This window comes from Castor canadensis, chromosome 7, assembly GCF_047511655.1.
Source record: "Castor canadensis chromosome 7, mCasCan1.hap1v2, whole genome shotgun sequence".
Classification (NCBI taxonomy): Eukaryota; Metazoa; Chordata; class Mammalia; order Rodentia; family Castoridae; genus Castor; species Castor canadensis.
The window spans coordinates 154,839,671-154,857,160 of NC_133392.1; the positions used below are offsets into that span (position 1 = coordinate 154,839,671).

Below are 17,490 nucleotides of genomic sequence, written 5' to 3' on the forward strand. Positions count from 1 at the left end.
CACGTCAGCGAGATGACACACTAATCAGGGCTAGGCGGGCCAGGAATCTGGCCTGGGAGCTTCTGGCTATCCCTATACTTGCCCCTGGTGGGTGGGGGTGGCCTGGGCCACAGCAGGGCTCTGTGCTGTCACTCAGAAGGGCCTCATCTGCTCCCACCTGGGTGAGAGAATGTCCTCTACCTACATGGCAGGGGGAGGGGACGGGGGACAGATTTTCTGGCTTCTTCTGATTCCCCATAGCCTTGACCAAAGCTCTTGTCCATGCGAGCGCACAGTCTGGGTCTGCTCAGGGAGGAGTGTGTTAACATGGTAGAGAAAATCCAGCAAGCAAATAAACAAGAAGTTTGAGCCTTGTGAAAAATCCTTGCTAGGAAAAAGCAAAATCCAACAGTGTGGCCAAGTCTTCTAACTATAAACAGTTTTAATTTTTTTTTTATGTGAAACTTGACTATTTAAAAATGTTGACAACTCTTGCAGGCCGTGGTTGTTCACCCCTGTAATCCCAACACTTGGGAGGCTGAGGCAGAGGAGGATATTGAGTTCAAGGGCAACCTGGACTGCACAGTGACTTCCAGGGCAGCCTGGACTACATAGTAAGCTCTGGTCTCAAAAAAAACCAAAAACCAAAAAACAAAGAAAAAGTTGACAACTTTCTAAAAGCTCTGTTTAGACCAAGTAAGTCTTAGGTACAAATGCTTCCCAATGCAGCATCCAGTAAAGTCCTCAGCTGCGCTGGTGGCATCCACCCTCCCCCCCTTACTGGGGTTCGAACTCGGGGCCTCGCGCTGGCTGGGCAGGCGCGCCGTCGCTTGAGCCACGCCCCTGTCCCCCACCCCGCCCCCGGGGCCTGGCGCGTAGGGAGGGTGACTCCAGCGCCGTCCTGGGCGTTTCTGGTGGAAAGTCCTCGCCGGCCCCGGACGCCGCCTGCCATCGACCCACCCGGGGCCAGGCGGGGTCATGCTCTGGCCGGTCCCCGTCCCCTCCCCGCTCTTACTGTGCCCATGTCTCCAAGCTGAAGCCAAGGCGCGGCCGGGGAGCTCGGCGCCGTCCCCGATCCCCAGGCGCGCGGGGCCGGAGGTCCCGTTACCGTCCTCGGCCGGGCGCCCCACGCACGGCCAGGCCCGCAGTGGGCGGCAGGCCCGGCGAGACGGCGTGGGACCCGCGGGGGACCGGCCTGTGCCAGCGTCTCTGGGCCCGCGGCCGCCCGTCCCGCTCCCGGCTCCCGCGTGCGCTGCGCCGACCCCGCCGGGATGCGACCTGGGCGCCGGGCCGAGCTCCGGTCGGGCTGAGCCTGGGCCGCGGCGGCCGACGTCGTCCGCTGTCGTCTGCTGTCGCCACGCCCCGGCCGCGTCACGCGCCGCGCCCCGGCCGCCCGGCGCCCCTCCCCGGCCGCGCGATGAGGAGCCCTGGGGGTCCCGGGGCCCCGCCGCGCTGCCGCAGCCCCGGATCCCGCGTTTCCCGGGCTTCCGCCTCCCGCTCCGGCACTAGGCAGCCGGTACCCACCTCGGCTCGCTTCCTTCCCCAGCCGAGGACGCCGGCTGCCGGGAATCCACCCCACCCACGTCACGCCTTGACCTTTTTCACCTGTCCCTCCGCGCAGTCGGCGGTGGGGCCGGTTTTCCACCCTGGAACTAGCCACGGGGCCTCCCCGGAGGACCAGAGCCTACCTCAGGGCTTCCGGGCCCTTTCCAGGCCTAGAATAACTCAGATTAAAAAACAAAACGGAACAAAACAAAACAAAAACCTCATTGGGTTTTTGTCAGGGCTAAATTCATTAATTTCTTCATTTAACAAACATTTATTAAGCATCTTATCTATTTTTTCCAGTGGGACTGGAATTTGAACTCAGGGCTTTGTGCTTACAAAGTAGGCACTCTACCACTTGAACCACACCTCTGGTCCATTTTGCTCTGGTAATTCTGGAGGTGGGGTCTCTAACTATTTGCCCTGGCTTGATCCTCCCAAGTAGCTGGGATTACAGGTGTGAGCCACAGGCACCCAGTTTAAAGCACCTATTTGATATCACCACCAAGGACTCCATAGGCTGAGCACTGCCCAAGGGGGCTGGCCCAGGCCAAATCAGTTCCAGTCAGGGCTAGTGGGTGGTGGTCCCTGCCCACCCTGGCTTGGTCCTTGTCTAGTTCATTGCTGAGTCAGATAGTTGAATTTAATGAGTATTTATTGAGCATGTTCTGTGTGCCAGACACTGTTCTAAATGTTTTGCACTCACCAATGTCAGCAAAGCTATTGGCGAAGAGTGACATCAGAAACCTGTGTCTGGGTGGCATGACTCACACAGTGCCAAGGGCTGCCCAGAGAAACCCACACACTCAGCCCCCAGTGCCAGAGGCAGGGCTGCAGGGCTGCAGGGCTGTGGGGAGGACAAGGTGTCTGCCACGCGGAGGGGTCCACCTGTGACCTGGGGTCTGCAATGGTCTGGCTTTTGAAAGGTTGCCCCCTCTGAACCATTGCAAAGAAGGAATACCACTATCCCTGTGGGGCAGGCCCACCTGAGTGCCCTTCTCAACGCAAGCCACAGGGCACAGAAGGGAACACTTTTTTATTTGGCTGCATGGAGGAGGACCAGGGTGGACAGGGCTGCCTTCCGGCAGCGGGGCATGGTGGAGGCTGGGTGGCTGGGGGCTTAAATCATCTCCAAGCCACAGGGAGCCTGGCCTGGGTTTGGAGGTGAACATGTGGTGCTGGGACGCCCCCTCCCTTTCTCCAGGGCTCCGGTGCCCAGTCTGCGCCCTCCCCACCCCCCAGCTACCCCAGATCACCCTAAGGAGCATTCCCTGGGTCCTTGGGGCCTTGTGCCACCTGACACCTGTCTGGCTTCTAGGACTTCAATGATAGTCAGGACAGTCCCTACCCAGCCTGGACCTCACCCCATCCTGGGCCTATCTTGTCCATTTCAAACCAGGTCTGAACATCAGGACCAGAGCCCCTCTTCTGAATAGGCGGGCAGAGGGCTTAAAGACCTCAGAAGGTAGCGGTACAGAAGACAGATGGGCCACCAGAGCCCCCTGCCACTCTCAGATCTGTCCGAAGTGCAGGCTGGCCCGCCATTGTCTGTAAGTCAAAGGCAGTCACAGGCTCGCCCAGTGTTCTGCCTGTCCCTCTCCAAGGGCTCCCAAAGAATACAGAGAGAAAGATGTGTGTGGGAGAGGGTGGGGTGGGTAGACTTGTAGATCTGGGTGGGCATCCAAGTTTGGAGACCCCTCTCTGAGCAGCCTGGGGACAACCTGCACCTCCCTCCCCTCAGATGCTCCATCTCTTAGCTGGGCCCAGCAGGCCTCCCTGAAGGCATCAGGTCAGGACCTCAGTGGAGAGTGGGACTCACAGCATTTGAGGGCTACCCAGACTAGGGGCTCCACAAACAGGTGGCCGGGGATGCCTGACTTCCACCTCCCCTTCCCACGCCTGGCCCTTCTCTGACAGCCATTTACCAGTCAGGGTTCAGCAGATGGGAGCTTGGAGGGCGTCAGGGCAGTGCGGGCCTGATGGTGATGCTGCTGTTGGTGACCCTCGGGCCGTACCAGCCTGCCCAGTAGTGAGTGTCCACGCCGCCGTGCTGAAACCAGATGTAGCGGACGCCGGGTGGGTAGTTGGAGAACGTGTGAGAGACCTAGAGGGTAGGCAAAGGAAGGGGAGAGGTCAAGGGGACTGGTCCTGAGGCCAGCACTTCCCCGGGCGGGGGGGGTGGTCAACGGAGCCAGAAAGGTGTGTTTTTAGGGTTGGACCAGGATCAGCAGGTGGAATGCTGGGTTTAGCTCTGTAATGTTGGGCAAACCATCTTAGTTATCTGTGTCTCAGTTTTCTCATCAGTAAAATGGTGCCCAGTCCACTCCACAGGATTATCCCAGCGCTCAAAGGAACTAAAAGAAACTGCTGGCTGCCAGAGGATGTCCAATGAGGTCATCACCAGGCACATGTATCTATTTAAGTTAAAATTAACTAAAATTAGGTAAAATAAAAAGTTTTGTTAATCAGTCATACTAGAAACTACTGACTGTTAGTAAGGGTTTAACAGTCCCAGCTTTGCTAAATAAATCTTTGCTGCTCTTCAAACAAAACAAAACACCCAGTTTCACATGGCTGCTGGCTACTATCCTGGCTAGTGAAGATGTGAACGGTATCTATCACTGCAGGAAGTCCTACTGGACAGTGCTGCTCTAGATCAGGGGTTGGTCAACTGCTGCCTGCAGGCCTGCCTCCTACTTTTGTAAATAAAGCTTTATTGGAACACAGTCGTGCCCACTTGCTTACATGTTGCCTAAGGATGTTTTCAAGTAGAGCTGAGGGTTGAGGAATTGTGGTAGATTCAGGAGATCCTTTTGAAGCCTAAGATATCTGTACCTGGCCTTTTAAGACAGTATGTGCAGGGCTGGAGGTGTGGTCAGGTGGTAGAGCACCTGTCTAGCAAGAGTAAAGCCCTGAGTTAAGCTGCAGTACCACCAAAAAAAAAAAGTGCAATACATGTCCAGATCCAGAAGCTCTTCAATTTACCACGGGGTGTTGTCCAGATAAACCTGTAGGGTGAAATTGCCGTACACTGGGACTGCATTTAATTGTCTGATGAGCCTGATAAACCCACCATACGTTGGAAAAATCCTAAATCAGCCGCGTACTGCCTGTAATCCTAGCTACTCAGGAGGCAGAGATCAGGAGAGTCACAGTTCGAAGCCAGCCCCAAGCAAATTTTTTGTGAGACCCTACCTTGAAAAAACCCATCACAAAAAAAGGGCTGGCAGAATGGCTCAAGTGGTAGAATGCCTGCCTAGCAAGTGTTGGGGCCTTGAGTTCAAGCCCTACTACCGCAAAATAAAGAAAGAAAGAAAGAAAAGAAAAATTCTAAGTGAAACTGTAAGTCCAGTCTCCTGGACATGGGGTGGGGTCATACCTGTTAAATCCACAGTAAGATCAAAAATCACCCACTATAGTCATAATTAATATTAGCAATTAGTTATGGTCAACTTTTCTGAAAGTTTTTTGATTTTGCATCTTAATTTTTTGTTGGACTAGGGACTGAACCCAGGCCTCACACATGCTAGACAAGCTCTCTATGTGCCCCAACCCCACCCCACTGTTCTGAGCATTTTCTGGATCTGGCTCTGCCAGCACCCTGTGGCTGACCTCTCTCAGACCTCTAAGACAGAAACATTGTCGTTCCCATTTTACAGTGAAGCTACTGAGGCTCAGAGCCACCAAAGCCCAGGTGAGAAGGGACTAAGCTTGGATCTGATCCCAGGCCTGTCTGACTGCAGCCTCAGGCTTGAGGGGGGCCTGCCCTTTCCCTCCAGGGCCCACATACCTCCCTCCACTTGGCATCGCTCTTCTGTTGAATTGTCACTGGGTCTGGCTGGAAGGTCCCCAGAGGTGCGTGGGCAGATGACAGTAGTTGGACGCACAGCTGGTACTTGGACCCGCAGTCTGGCCTGGCTGCGAACCTGTAGGCAGAGGGAGGGTCAGTCAGGGCCTGGGAGATGGGGGGCAGGGTGGGGGTAGGGGGCCTGAGTGGCAGGTCCCCCACCCCAGACCCTCGCCCCAGGCACTCACCAGTCCTTGACCTCGATGTCCGGCCGGGTGGTGTCCATCAGTTCCTCCCAATACCCTTCGGCCTTGAGGTCCACCACCTGGGACTTGAGGCAGGTGCTGGGGGCAGGCAGAGGAGTGGACGGGACTGGGGTTCATCAGCAGGGCACTGGGACCTAGGCTGCCCTCCCCGGGGTGGGAGAGACCCTTGGATGCAGTGTCTTGGGCACCCCCCCACACCAGAGACCCCCAGATCTTACTAATAAGAAGTCACGAAGTATTTCTTGACCTGGTCATTGGGGAATTCCTTCCTCTGGTCTTTAGAGAGATCCTCCACCTTCCATTCATCACCTCCATTCACATCCAGGCTCCAGAACTCAAATCCCTCTGGTGGAAAAGCAGGGTTCACCATGCCGGAAGTGCCTCAGTGGTCCCCTTCCTTCCCCTCTTCTCCGAGGACCTCAGCAGCTGCCCTCTACCCCCAAGTTGTGGGTCACTGCAGATCCACTGCTCACTTCCACATCAGGTAAGTGATTTCCACCGAGAATCCTGGATGAAACAAGATATGAACCACCAGACTCCTTCTGTGATGGAGAACACGGTCCTGGACTGGACAGACCCAAATCTCCTACTGGTTCTACCAACACTGAGCTGTGTGGCTTCAGACAAGTTGCTTTCTCTCTGAGCCTTGGCCTTCTCTGTAAACTAGAGTCAAGAACAGGAGCTGGGAGTTGGACACTAGTGGCTCATGCCTGTAATCCCAGCTACTTGAGGGGTTGAAATTGGAAGGATCATGGTTCCAGGCCAGCCTGTACCAAAAGTTCATGAGACCCCATCTCAACATATAGCTGGGTGTGGTGTCATACACCTGTCGTCCTGAGCTGCGTGGTAGGTGGAGATGGGGAGGATTGCCATTGTAGACCAGCCCAGCATAAAAGGTTTGTGAGACCACATCTCAATGGAGAAAAGCTGGGCACACACCCTCCTGCACTAGGAGGACCACAGTGCAGGCCAGCCTGGGCTAAAAGTAAGACCTTCTCTCCAAAATAATCAGGGCAAAAAGGCTTGGAAGTGTGGCTCAAGTGGTAGAGTACCTGCCTAGCAAGCTCAAAGCCCTGAGTTCAAACCCCAAAACAACCAAAAGAAAAAGAACAGGGGCTAGAAAACTTTCTTTTTTTGCTGGTACTGGGGTTTGAACTCAGGGCCTCACACTTGCTAGGAAGGTGCTATACCCCTTGTAAACCTAACTCTTTTTTATGTCAGGTATTTTTGAGGTAGGGTTTCAGCAAACCCGGGGCTGGCTTTGAACTACTCTTAATCTCTGCCTCCTGAGTAGCTAGGATTACAGGCATGAGCCACTGGACTGGGATACTTGCTGCAAAGTGTATTTTAGCTTCTGTGGGCCACTTACTATCCCTATTACTTATTTTTGGCTTTGGGAGTACTGGGGTTTGAATTCAGGGCTTTGTGCTTGCTAGTTAGGCACTCTACCACTTGAGTTACACCTCCAGCTCTTTTTTGCTTTATGTTATTTTTTTCAGATAGGGTCTTAAGTTTTTGCCCAGGCTGAACTTGGAGCTTGATTGATCACTCCTACCTATACCTCCCATGTAGCTGGGATGACAGGCAGGTACTTCCATCATCTGGCTTGTTTGTTGAGACAAACAAGCTAACTTTTTGCCTTTGGCTGGCCTTGAACCTTGACCTGCCTCCCAAGAAGCTGGGATTACAGATGTGGACTAACATGCCCAGCCTTATTTTGTGTTTCACAATCATTTAAAAACAGAAAACTACTTTAAACTCCTTGGCTACATTTGGTTCACGGACCATAGTCTGTCAAGTGCTGGGCAAGAGCATGGCTGCTGCTGGGGAGTGGAGGAAGGCAGGGACCTGACGTCTCTGGATACCTTGCAGTTGTTTTGTCATCATTTTTTCTAGAGTTTGACCAGCAACAGAGAGCAAGGCCCTGTCCTGTGCCAGTGTAACTCCAGAGACAAGTTACTACATAGCAGGGGAAGGTGTGCAGGTGACTAGGGGCCTTGTTTTGCCAGTGGCTGGAAAGAAGATTGGGTCTTTCACTTGTCTGTATTCTCAGTAGGCCCAGTCCTGGAGTATGCAATTGAGACCAGCAAAACTTTGCTATGACTGTCTCTTGGGCACAATCAGTTCCAACTGGCCACCATTCCCTTCCCAGGAGAAATAATCTTAAGAGTGGAATAAGAAACACTATCCTTGGCCTCAGTCTGCTCATCTGAAAAGTGGGTGCATGAACAGTACCTATCCCTAAGTTACTGAAACAGGATTACAAGGCGTTCGTTAAGCCAGTCAAAGGACCTGGCTCACAGTAAGCACTCAGTAAGTATTAGCTGTTATCATGACAGTGTGTATGTTGGGGAACTTGGGACCCCTCTGTACCCCACCTTCAGCACAGGGGTTGTGCAGAAGGTTCCTGTGCAGGCTGCGAAGGAAATAGAAGATCTTCCAGTCGGCCACAGGCTGGTCCCAGTCCTCAGTGATGAAGCCTTCCCGCAGGCACTTGCGTTTCCAGAGGCTCACGAGGTCGATGAGGTCCCGCCAGAGGCTGCAGACTAGTCGGCAGCGCAGGAGCAGCTGGCGGGCGGGCACATGTGTGAACAGCTCCAGCAGGATGTTCTCCGGCAGCTCGTTGATGTTCTCCACGGCCATGGTGGGGGCTTCTGAACACCACCTTCCTGTGGACGTTAAGAAGCTGCACTCCACACCTGGCCCTGTCCCGGGGATCTGTCATCTGCAGCACCTGCTGCTGGGGGGCGGGGGGCGGGTCCCATCTCAACTGCCACTGGCTGTCTCAGGAGTCACTGTGCCTCTCTGAGCTTCAGTGTCCTCCTCTGTGTATGGGGCCAGGGATAGTACCGGGCAGTCCGAGGAACACAGCAGGTACTCAGTAAAATAGAGCTCTGATTACCCCGCACACCCTGGCGCCCGCAGGCAGCCTCGTGGAGCCGCCCAAGGTCTTGAAGCCCATCCTCTGATTCTGGGGCTAGCGTTTTCAAAAGGTCAGACACACTTTAGAGGGGAAATTAGGAGGCCCAGAGCAGCCCAGCCTGCCTGTGTCACTTCGCCCTCTCCCATTCTGCAAGCAGGATGAGTCGCTCCGTGACTTTCTCAAGATCTGGGAGAAAATGACCTGCGTAGCTGGTACTGGACAGAGGGTGGGCAATGGAAACTGCCCTTCCTATCTCCCCACCCCCACCGGTCTCAGGTCCCCGAGCGCCTGCCCCATTACCACCCCCCTGTTCCAGTACCACGCCGTGACTTTAAAACGCCCTCCCCCTCCCCCACACAGTCGGGACTCACACCTTTGTGCAGATGTGCGACCCCAGACCGCGTCCCCGGCCAGGCCTCGGTTCGCGGCCGCGCAGTGCAACCCGCGGCTTGGGTCTGGTTGGCGCCGGGCCGCCTGGACGCGCGCGGGGCCGTGAAGCCGCCAGGACCCCGCCTCTGAGCCCCCTCCCCGGCGCTACCCGTGCCCCCTACGCGGTCACCTGCGTTCGGAGGCCGCTGCGCGATCCCGCCGGGCCGCAAGGCTGCGCTGCCAGGGCCTGCGGTGGCCGGGGATGCGGCCCCGCCCCCACCCGCCAGGCCCCGCCCAGCTCCGGCCCCGCCCCGCAGCCCGCGCCCCGCCCCGCCCCGCCCCGCCCGCGCAGGCCCCGGACGCGCCCCCCACTGCGTCGAAGGAAAATTACCTGGGGGGAGATGGGCGGGGAGAGCGGAAGGAACCTCCTTCCCCGCAAGTCCGCCTGGACTCTTGGGGCCCAGACTCGCCCTGCCCCCTCGCCGCCTCCTCCCCGTAGCTATCTCAGGGGCGAGCTGGGTGACACCGCACATCGGACCCGCATCTCCGCCCTCAATTAAGAAAACCGACGCCTGACCTTTCCCGATCTCTTGGGTCCGCCCGGGAGACAGCAGCCTTAGGCCTCCTCCGCGCGTGGGGACTGCGGGGCGGCGGGGCGCGGGGCCAGAGGAGGGGCGGAGCGGGCGCGGGGCCTTTAAGAGGCGCGGTCGCCGGGACCCGGCCAGACGCGGGCAGCGCCTGGACTCGCCGCCGCCGCCGCGGGACTCGCAGCCCGCAGCGCATCGGCTCCTCCTCCTCTTACGACCGCGCTCCGCAGCGATGGACGGAGACGGTGACCCAGGTAGCCGCCGCCTGGACCCATTCGCTCCATCCCGGAGGGAAAACCGGGCAGGTGGACAAGCGCCCCAGAGAGGGTCTTCGGAGTGCGAGGGGGGACCCCCGAGAACAGGCGCGCAAAGTTTCAAGCGCGCAAAGCCCTTGACAGCCCAGGAGCACAGGCTTCTGTCTGGTGTCGCGATCCGGCGGGAGGCCTTGGGAAGAGGACTCCTAGGTCCTAGAAATGACATCAGAGACCTCCAACATGCCTGCCTCCCGGTTCCTGAGGGTGGTGGGGCTGGGGGATGGAGGTGCCTGCAGGCCTTTTCTTCCAGCAACTTCTGGTTGCCAGTTCAGGCCCTTGAGCAGCCTAAAAACCATGGATTCTTGGATTTAGGGCCTCTCCCCACCTGTCCTGGCTTCCTCCCTCTGTGGTGCCCTTTTCTGAGAGGCTGCACTTCGCCTGGGCCCTCAGGATGTTCACTAAGAACGAGGCTAGCTGTAGGAAAAGGCCGGGGAATGCTCTTGGGCCCTCTAGGACTGCCCAGTCATCTTTTCTGGCACTAAAGACCCCTCCATCCCTCCGACTGCCTGCTGAGTCAGAGTGGGGACAAGACTTGCCTGCTGATCATCTCCACCCCTTCCTTCCCAGCCCTTGCTGGGGTAGGCATTGCTGGGGTGGCAGGCAGTGAACTGATGCACATTCAGGTAACCAGGCCTCTCCTCCATTGGGAAAACCCCAGCCTCCTGTAGCTGCTCTCCCAGTCTGGCCCCGTGAACAGCCCTTATAGAGCCCCAGGATGGGCTCCCAATTTTTCCCAGGGTTCAGTCCTTGCCCGGACTCCAGGGCCTAACACAGGTGAGTCAGCCTCAGAGGCAGCTTCCAGGGCCAAATAACTTTGCTGCAGCAACAATGTGAGGACTTGTGTGTGCGAGGGAGATGGTGGGGGATGTAATAGGATCTGGGGCCTCAGTGCCAGGCCTGGGGGCCAGGAGAAGGGACTGGGTGAGGTGCACCTTTCGGGGGAGCATCAGATGTCTTCTGGGCCAGGGCAGGGCTGGGGTGGTGGAAAGAGAGGACATTGGGCCTAGCTCCCCAGAGAGCAGCAGGTCGGGCACACAAGACACTTTCCTTTCTGCCTTCCCCATGTTTTTCAGTGTAACCTGAGAGAAGCTGCTAGGACTCTCTGGGCCTGTTTTCTCATTTCCAAGAGGGAAAGGGTAACCTCTATTATCATTAAAAGTGATAGCCCTAAATGCTAGCAATGAAGGGAAACCAAGCCATGTTTGAGAAGAGTCATTAAGACTTACTTACTATTTGTTCTGGGCTCTGAGAAACAGGGCAACCTTGATTCTGCTCTCTAGGGTCTGATTCTGGTTGTGTGTGTGTGTGTGTGTGTGTGTGTGTGTGTGTGTATGCTGCATGTGAGGAGGTTCAAACTCCAGGTCCTGGCAACACCCAGATGGGGTTCTTGACCCTTCCATCTGTCCCTTCCCCCAGTCCAGGCCTGCCAAGGCACTACCTCCTTAGCTTTCCAGGGCTCAGTCTTAGGAACTCCCCTTCCTTCCCAGGTCTTCAGAGTGGTGGTCTCCCGGTCACCCAGGGTGGCCCTGTCTCCTCTCTCCAGCTCGCCCTCCTTTATCAATACTGGGCACTTAGTATCTGTTTACCATGGCTTCCACTGCCCAGCTGAGATGGGCTGGGATCCAAGAGACTGTCCAGCCAGCCACTGCTGACATCAGCCCAGGCCTTCTTTTCAGAATGGCCTTGTCCCTCCTCCAGGGATTCGGACCTTAGTATTGTCCCAGTGTTCTGCACAATGGCCATTCCCATGTCATAGATGAGGAAATCAAGGACCAGGCGTGGGCAAAGAGGAGAGTGAAGATGTTTGCCTTTCCCAAGCACCTGTATCTACCTTTCTGTTTGATGGACTGTTTCCCATTCCGAGTCACACAACGGCGGCTGCTGGGGACAGCTGCGTCTCCCTTCCCTTTAGTCCTAAGGTCCTCTGGTCTTCTACCATTGTGACCTTCAGTAAGTCACTTCTCATCTCCGAGCCTGAGTGTTTTAATCTGTAAAATCAAAATCATAGCCGTGCCTACTAACTCAAGAATTCTTTTGTTAAAACTGGCCATTGAGGTTGAACCCAGATGGTCTGAGTCCATATGCATGCTCCAACTACTTATTCCCAGGCCATGTCACCTTTCTGTGCCTCAGTTTCCTCATCAGTGAAATAAGGACAGCCACAGGCACAACCTGGAAGTGGTGGTTTGAGGATATAAGGAGTAACTGAAATGCTTCGGACAGTGTCTTCACACTTGCCAAGAACCCAAATAAACAGGAGCTCTTGAACTGACCCCAACCCACACCAGGGAAGGACATAACTTTCCCAAGTCAAGTTCCCGCCCTCATGAGATCAGTCCATTGCTGACAAAGGCATTTAACAAACTATAGCACCCCAGGACAAAAGCTAGGAAGCCCTTAACTGCCTTTGAACTTGGACTGTGAGAGCTTGTTACTAGAGGAAGTCTGGAAAGGCTTCCTGAGGAGGTGAGAAGAGCAGGGGCCACAGAGGGGGCCTACTGAGGAAGTGTCAGGACAGGCTACAGATGGCTGCCATCAACAATCTCAGGATTGTTGCTTCATTGTGGTCTGGAAGAAGCTGTTAGGCCTCTCTGGGCCTCAGTTTCCTCTGCCCAGATCAGGGCTTACCATCCCTACAGGGGAGTAAATTCTTCCAGAGTAGGGGACCCTGTGGCTCTGTCCCCTTCGCCCTCGTCTCTGGTCACTAAGAGTCACAGAATCCTGGGTTCCAATTGTGGTTGTCCCAGGGATGGTGGAGGGGGACAGTCTGGGGGGAGTCACAACCTCCCTATCCACCCCTGCTGGCAGAGAGCATGGGCCAGCCAGAGGAGGCCAGCCCGGAGGAGGCGTGCACAGAAGAGCGGCGGGAGGACGAGGAGGAGGAGGCTGCAGCCGCGTACCTGGCCGAGCTGCCCGAGCCGCTGCTGCTGCGCGTGCTGGCCGAGCTGCCCGCGGCGGAGCTGGTGCAGGCCTGCCGCCTGGTGTGCCTGCGCTGGAAGGAGCTGGTGGATGGCGCCCCGTTGTGGCTGCTCAAGTGCCAGCAGGAGGGGCTGGTGCCGGAGGGCGACGCGGACGAGGAGCGCGACCACTGGCAGCAGTTCTACTTCCTGAGCAAGCGGCGGCGCAACTTGCTGCGCAATCCGTGCGGGGAAGGTGAGAGCCGCGTCCTAGGGAGCTCAGCTGCCCCTTCTGGAAAACGGGTCTGTGGTGCCCCGGGGCCCGCTTCGGGGTTAATGAGATGAAGCGCTTTGGCGCAGTCCCCAGCACAGAGCAGCCCCTGCTAATACTGTCATTATAGTTCTCGGCCACCTGCTCCCAGGGGTGTCTCTTTCCCTGAGCCTGCCACCCTCAGTGAGCTGGGGCGGGACAGGCCCTGTGGACAATCTGCTCCGATGCCCACCATCCTACCCACCCCCACACCGTGAAAGTACCGCGCCCGCTCTGCCCTCCACTGTCATAGCAGGGACTGGGTGACCAGGATGGGGCTGTTGTGTTCCTACAGAGGACTTGGAGGGCTGGTGCGACGTGGAGCACGGTGGGGATGGCTGGAGGGTGGAGGAGCTGCCTGGAGACAGTGGGGTGGAATTCACCCACGATGACAGCGTCAAGAAGTACTTCGCCTCCTCCTTTGAGTAAGGAGAAAGGGTGCGGAGGAGGGGGAGCTTTGGCGGTGAGGGGCCCCCAGCCTGACTCCAGTTCTCCCAGGTGGTGTCGCAAAGCACAGATCATTGACCTGCAGGCTGAGGGCTACTGGGAAGAGCTGCTGGACACCACCCAGCCGGCTATCGTGGTGAAGGACTGGTGAGAGACCGTGGGGGCCAGGATTGGATGGGTGGGGAGAACCGAGGGGTGCAAGGAGCAGACGCCAGCTCTAGTGCTGTGGGTCAGGGGTCTGCAAGGGTTGGCAGCGCCCCAGTTTTAGGAAAAGGTGGAAATTAATCTGAGATTTTAAATATTAGAGTATATATACATATATGTACATATACATTCACGTGTGTGTGTATGTGATCAGTCCACTAATTCAACAAAAAACGTGTTTTCTGGGCCGGCTTTGGTTCTAAAGTTAGGTCCGGGGTTTGGTCCTTGCCTTTGGATCTTGGGTCAGTCCCTTTGTCTCTCTGATCTCGGCTTTCTTATCTGTGAAATGGGGACACTGTTGGTACACTGGCGGGCAAAGATGCCCGGCAGAAGAAAACTTAGGCAGCAGGTGATGCCGGGCGCGCTCCCTCCGCGCAGGTACTCGGGACGCACCGACGCCGGCTGCCTGTACGAGCTCACCGTGAGGCTGCTGTCGGAGCACGAGGATGTGTTGGCTGAGTTCACCAGTGGACAGGTGGCAGTGCCCCAGGACAGCGACGATGGTGGCTGGATCGAGGTGAGCCTGCAGGGGAGGGGCCTGAGTGGCAGGGGCGGGACTCTTGGAAGCCCCGCCGTGGCGCACAGGTTGGGGAGCGGGGCGAGGGTGGTCCAGAGCTGGTATTTCTGCGGAGAAACCCAGCTGGAGACCGGTCATTGCACCGGGGCGGGGCGATGGGGGCGGGCAAGGAGGGCCTGAGGACCCCTGAAGCTGACTTATCCTCTCCCACCCAGATCTCCCACACCTTCACCGACTACGGGCCAGGAGTCCGCTTCGTCCGCTTCGAGCACGGGGGACAGGACTCGGTCTACTGGAAGGGCTGGTTCGGAGCCCGGGTGACCAACAGCAGCGTGTGGGTGGAGCCCTGAGCGGCTCCTCCTCCACCCTTCCCCAGCCGCCCTGGAGCGGGAGAGGCCCTGGGGTAAATCGGCCTTAACTTAGTCGGTAGCCGCATCCTCACCTTACCCGCGCCTGGCACCTGCCCCTCTCCTGCCCATTGCTCCCAGCCCAGATTGCAGCCGCTTCTAGAATGTGAGTTCCGAGGGGCGTGGGCCTGCTGCCGAATCCTGTGCACCTAGCACTGTGCCTTCCTCAAAGTGGGCACTCAATAAATACTATTTGTTCAAGGAAGGAATGAGTGAACAGACGGATGAATGGATACCTCCCCCTCCTCCTCTGCCTCCTGAGGGCCCCTGGCCTGGGCTTGGAAAAGTACTTGGTGAAGCTCCAGCTGGTCCCGTTTCCAGGGGCACTCGGCTCGGCTGGTATGGGGCCAGCTGAGCCTGGGCAGGAGGCCATCGGACAAAGGCTGGGATTGTGAGGCTAAGGAGGGGCAAGCTGGGCCTGGCGCCTGAACGACACCCAAGCTGCCCAGAGGCCAGAACAGGGCTGGGGGGGGGGGTGCCCTCCAGGTCTCTCTTGGCCCAGTGATTATCCTAGACCTTGGTACCTCACCTCCACTCCTCACTCCATTCCCAGAGGCAGAGTGGTAGTGGCTGCCCCAGGTCTGGGTACCAGAGATGGAGGTGAGTGACTTGGGGTGCGAGGTGTGTGTGGGGGGGAGGGGTGAGGAGACGTGGTGTTTGGTATCCCTCTTCATTCACACCCACTTTGCACTGCCCTCCCTGGCCCAGTATTGGATTAGATAGGAGCCAAGCCCTCATGGGCTGTTTCCAAGCCCTGTGTGGATGTTCAGGAGCTGATGGGATGGTGGTGGGTGGGGAGGATAGTGGAAAGTCTTGGAACCTCTGCCCTCCTTTCTGAAATGCAGCCTAATGCAATCATTGGGACCCCTGCCCCCCTCCCCAGCTCTGCTTTGATTCTGAGCTCTGGTGTCAGATGGGGTGCCAGGGGCCAAGCTGGGGCCTGCCTGTCCATGCCCATGCATTCATTCATTGGATTCTGGAATCCAACCCTACAGACCCTCTGTGGGGCCCTGAAGTGAAGACAGTCTGCCCAGGAAGAATCAGCAGCCTGGACACATGGAAGGTGGGACACCTGGAGCAGTGTCCTGGGTCATCCCAGTCTGACAGATGAAGCAAAGCCTTGATCTCAGGGAATCCCAGGCTGAAGGGGGACACAAAGCCCCCACCCCAAGGGCCCCCACAGTCCTTTCTTGGGGAGTCCTGGTCCCTGGGAAAGGGAAGGTCCATACTTGCCCGAGTTGCCAATCACAAAGGATGGGATGCCTGGCCCTGGGCTGGTGGATAAAGGGTGACAAAGGAAGGGGTGTACCCCATGAGCTTCCATGCAGAAGCTGGCAAGGTGGCGCTTTGAGGAGAGGAAGTAAGGGTGGGCGTGTAGGGGGGTGGCTGTGGAGAAATGACAGGACAGGAGCCCTCATGGTGCTGTGGGAGGAGGCTGGACAGACAGTGGGCCTCAGAGGCCAGGAGTCCAGGGTGGGGTGTCCAAGGCCTTGATGCTAGGGCAGGAATGTGGGAGGTGCTGCAGGTGGGACTCCCTTAATTCAAGGTGCCCGTGTGGCTTTCGGGATGGGGGCCTGGGGCTCCAGCTGGAGATTCAACTGGAGGAATTTTGCTATATGGCCAGTAACCAGAGCCAAAGGCCTTGGGGTTGGCCAGAGCAAATGTGGCAAGAGAGCCTCTGGGGTGGGGACAGGTGGAGGGACAGGAGGGCAGAGCAGCCAGGGAGACAGGAAGGGTGGGTGAGAGGCACGAGTCCAGCAAGGCTTCTCCCACCCAACTGCCTGGCTCGGGACAGAGCCAGCAGCCCAGATAAGGGTGCCCTGTCCTGAGGGCAGGGAGCCCACAGAATGGATCTCAGGGGCCCCAATAATGGGGCCTGTCAGCCTGCTGCCCTGGGTCTGTCACTGGAGGGAGAGGACGTGCCAGTGGTATTTAGTTCAGGGAGACAGTGGCTGCCTCTGAGCTATGTGGGGACGTGCTGCTGGAGGGCTCACAGGTTCAGGGGACTTCCTGTCATCATGTCCCCTTGCCACGCAGTCAGAGATGGGGAAAGAAAGTGGGTGTCATCATCGCTCTTCTGCATATGAGGACAAGAGACTGTGGTGGCAAGTGACACCCAGAGTCACAGGAGGAGCACAGACCCTAATATAGGGTACTGGGCCCCAACTGCGCCCTAACCCTCAGCTGTGCTGTCACAACCCAGGGTCATTACAGGAAGGCAGAGCCTAGTTCACTTGAAGGAAAAAAACCAGAATGCTGTCCAGCAGGGGGCACCCCAGGGCTCTCTCTGGACAGTGGTGACCATGGCAGCAGATGTGGCCTGTATGTCCCCGATGTTTCCTTCTAATTGATCAATATTTATTGAGCACCCACTGTGCATTAGACAAGGACGAAACAGACACTTTCTCTGCTCTCCTGGAATATACAATGTAGTTGGAGAAACACACATACAGTAAACAAATAAAGAACATAGTAATTACTGGCTGATACAGCCTTCAGTCTACACACCAGGTACTACTCTAAGAACCTTATATGTATGGATTTATCATAATAACTTTGTGAAGTAGAGGCTATTATATTTCCAGTTTTACAGATGATCAAATTGAAGCACAGAGAGGTAAAGCAACTTGCCTGAGGCTGCACAGCTAATTGTTCAGAGAAGCAGGATTCTACTCAGTCACTTACACACTTGACTTATAACAGTGCAGTAAACAAAGACGAGAGTGAGGATGGGAGTGAGTGATTCTTTGGGCAAGGTGACCAGGAAGGACCTCTCTGAAGAAGTGACATGAAATGAACGATGAAGAGGAAAGAGCTGAGCATATTTCTGGGGGGAGGGGAGAGTTTTCCAGGAGCAGCAAGTGCAAAGGCCCTGGGGTAGGAGTGAGCTTTACAGATCAGAAAGTTAAGCAGCATGGTTTGGGGCAGTGAGCAAGTA

General features: G+C 56.6%; 2 protein-coding genes across 5 annotated transcripts; one reads left to right on the plus strand and one right to left on the minus strand.

The window, feature by feature from the left end:
* Positions 1-3,452: 3,452 nt before the first annotated feature.
* On the minus strand, positions 3,453-9,527 carry Fbxo44 (F-box protein 44). 4 transcript variants are annotated; one of them, XM_074081346.1, is made up of 6 exons: positions 9,261-9,527; positions 7,956-8,246; positions 5,825-5,922; positions 5,560-5,655; positions 5,315-5,450; positions 3,453-3,628 (listed from the first exon to the last, which is right to left on the minus strand). In XM_074081346.1, the coding sequence occupies exons 1-6, from the start codon at positions 9,400-9,402 to the stop codon at positions 3,453-3,455; spliced, it is 939 nt and encodes a 312-aa protein (XP_073937447.1). In that variant the 5' UTR covers positions 9,403-9,527. The 4 variants fall into 4 exon arrangements, with proteins under 4 accessions (XP_073937447.1, XP_073937448.1, XP_020037234.2 ...); XM_074081347.1 differs by lacking the exon at positions 9,261-9,527 and adding an exon at positions 9,060-9,138; XM_020181645.2 differs by lacking the exon at positions 5,560-5,655.
* A 33-nt stretch (positions 9,528-9,560) lies between these two features.
* Positions 9,561-14,757, plus strand: Fbxo2 (F-box protein 2). The gene is made up of 6 exons (XM_020181654.2): positions 9,561-9,710; positions 12,579-12,923; positions 13,273-13,402; positions 13,476-13,571; positions 14,007-14,145; positions 14,361-14,757. The coding sequence occupies exons 1-6, from the start codon at positions 9,689-9,691 to the stop codon at positions 14,493-14,495; spliced, it is 867 nt and encodes a 288-aa protein (XP_020037243.1). The 5' UTR covers positions 9,561-9,688; the 3' UTR covers positions 14,496-14,757.
* Positions 14,758-17,490: the final 2,733 nt, after the last annotated feature.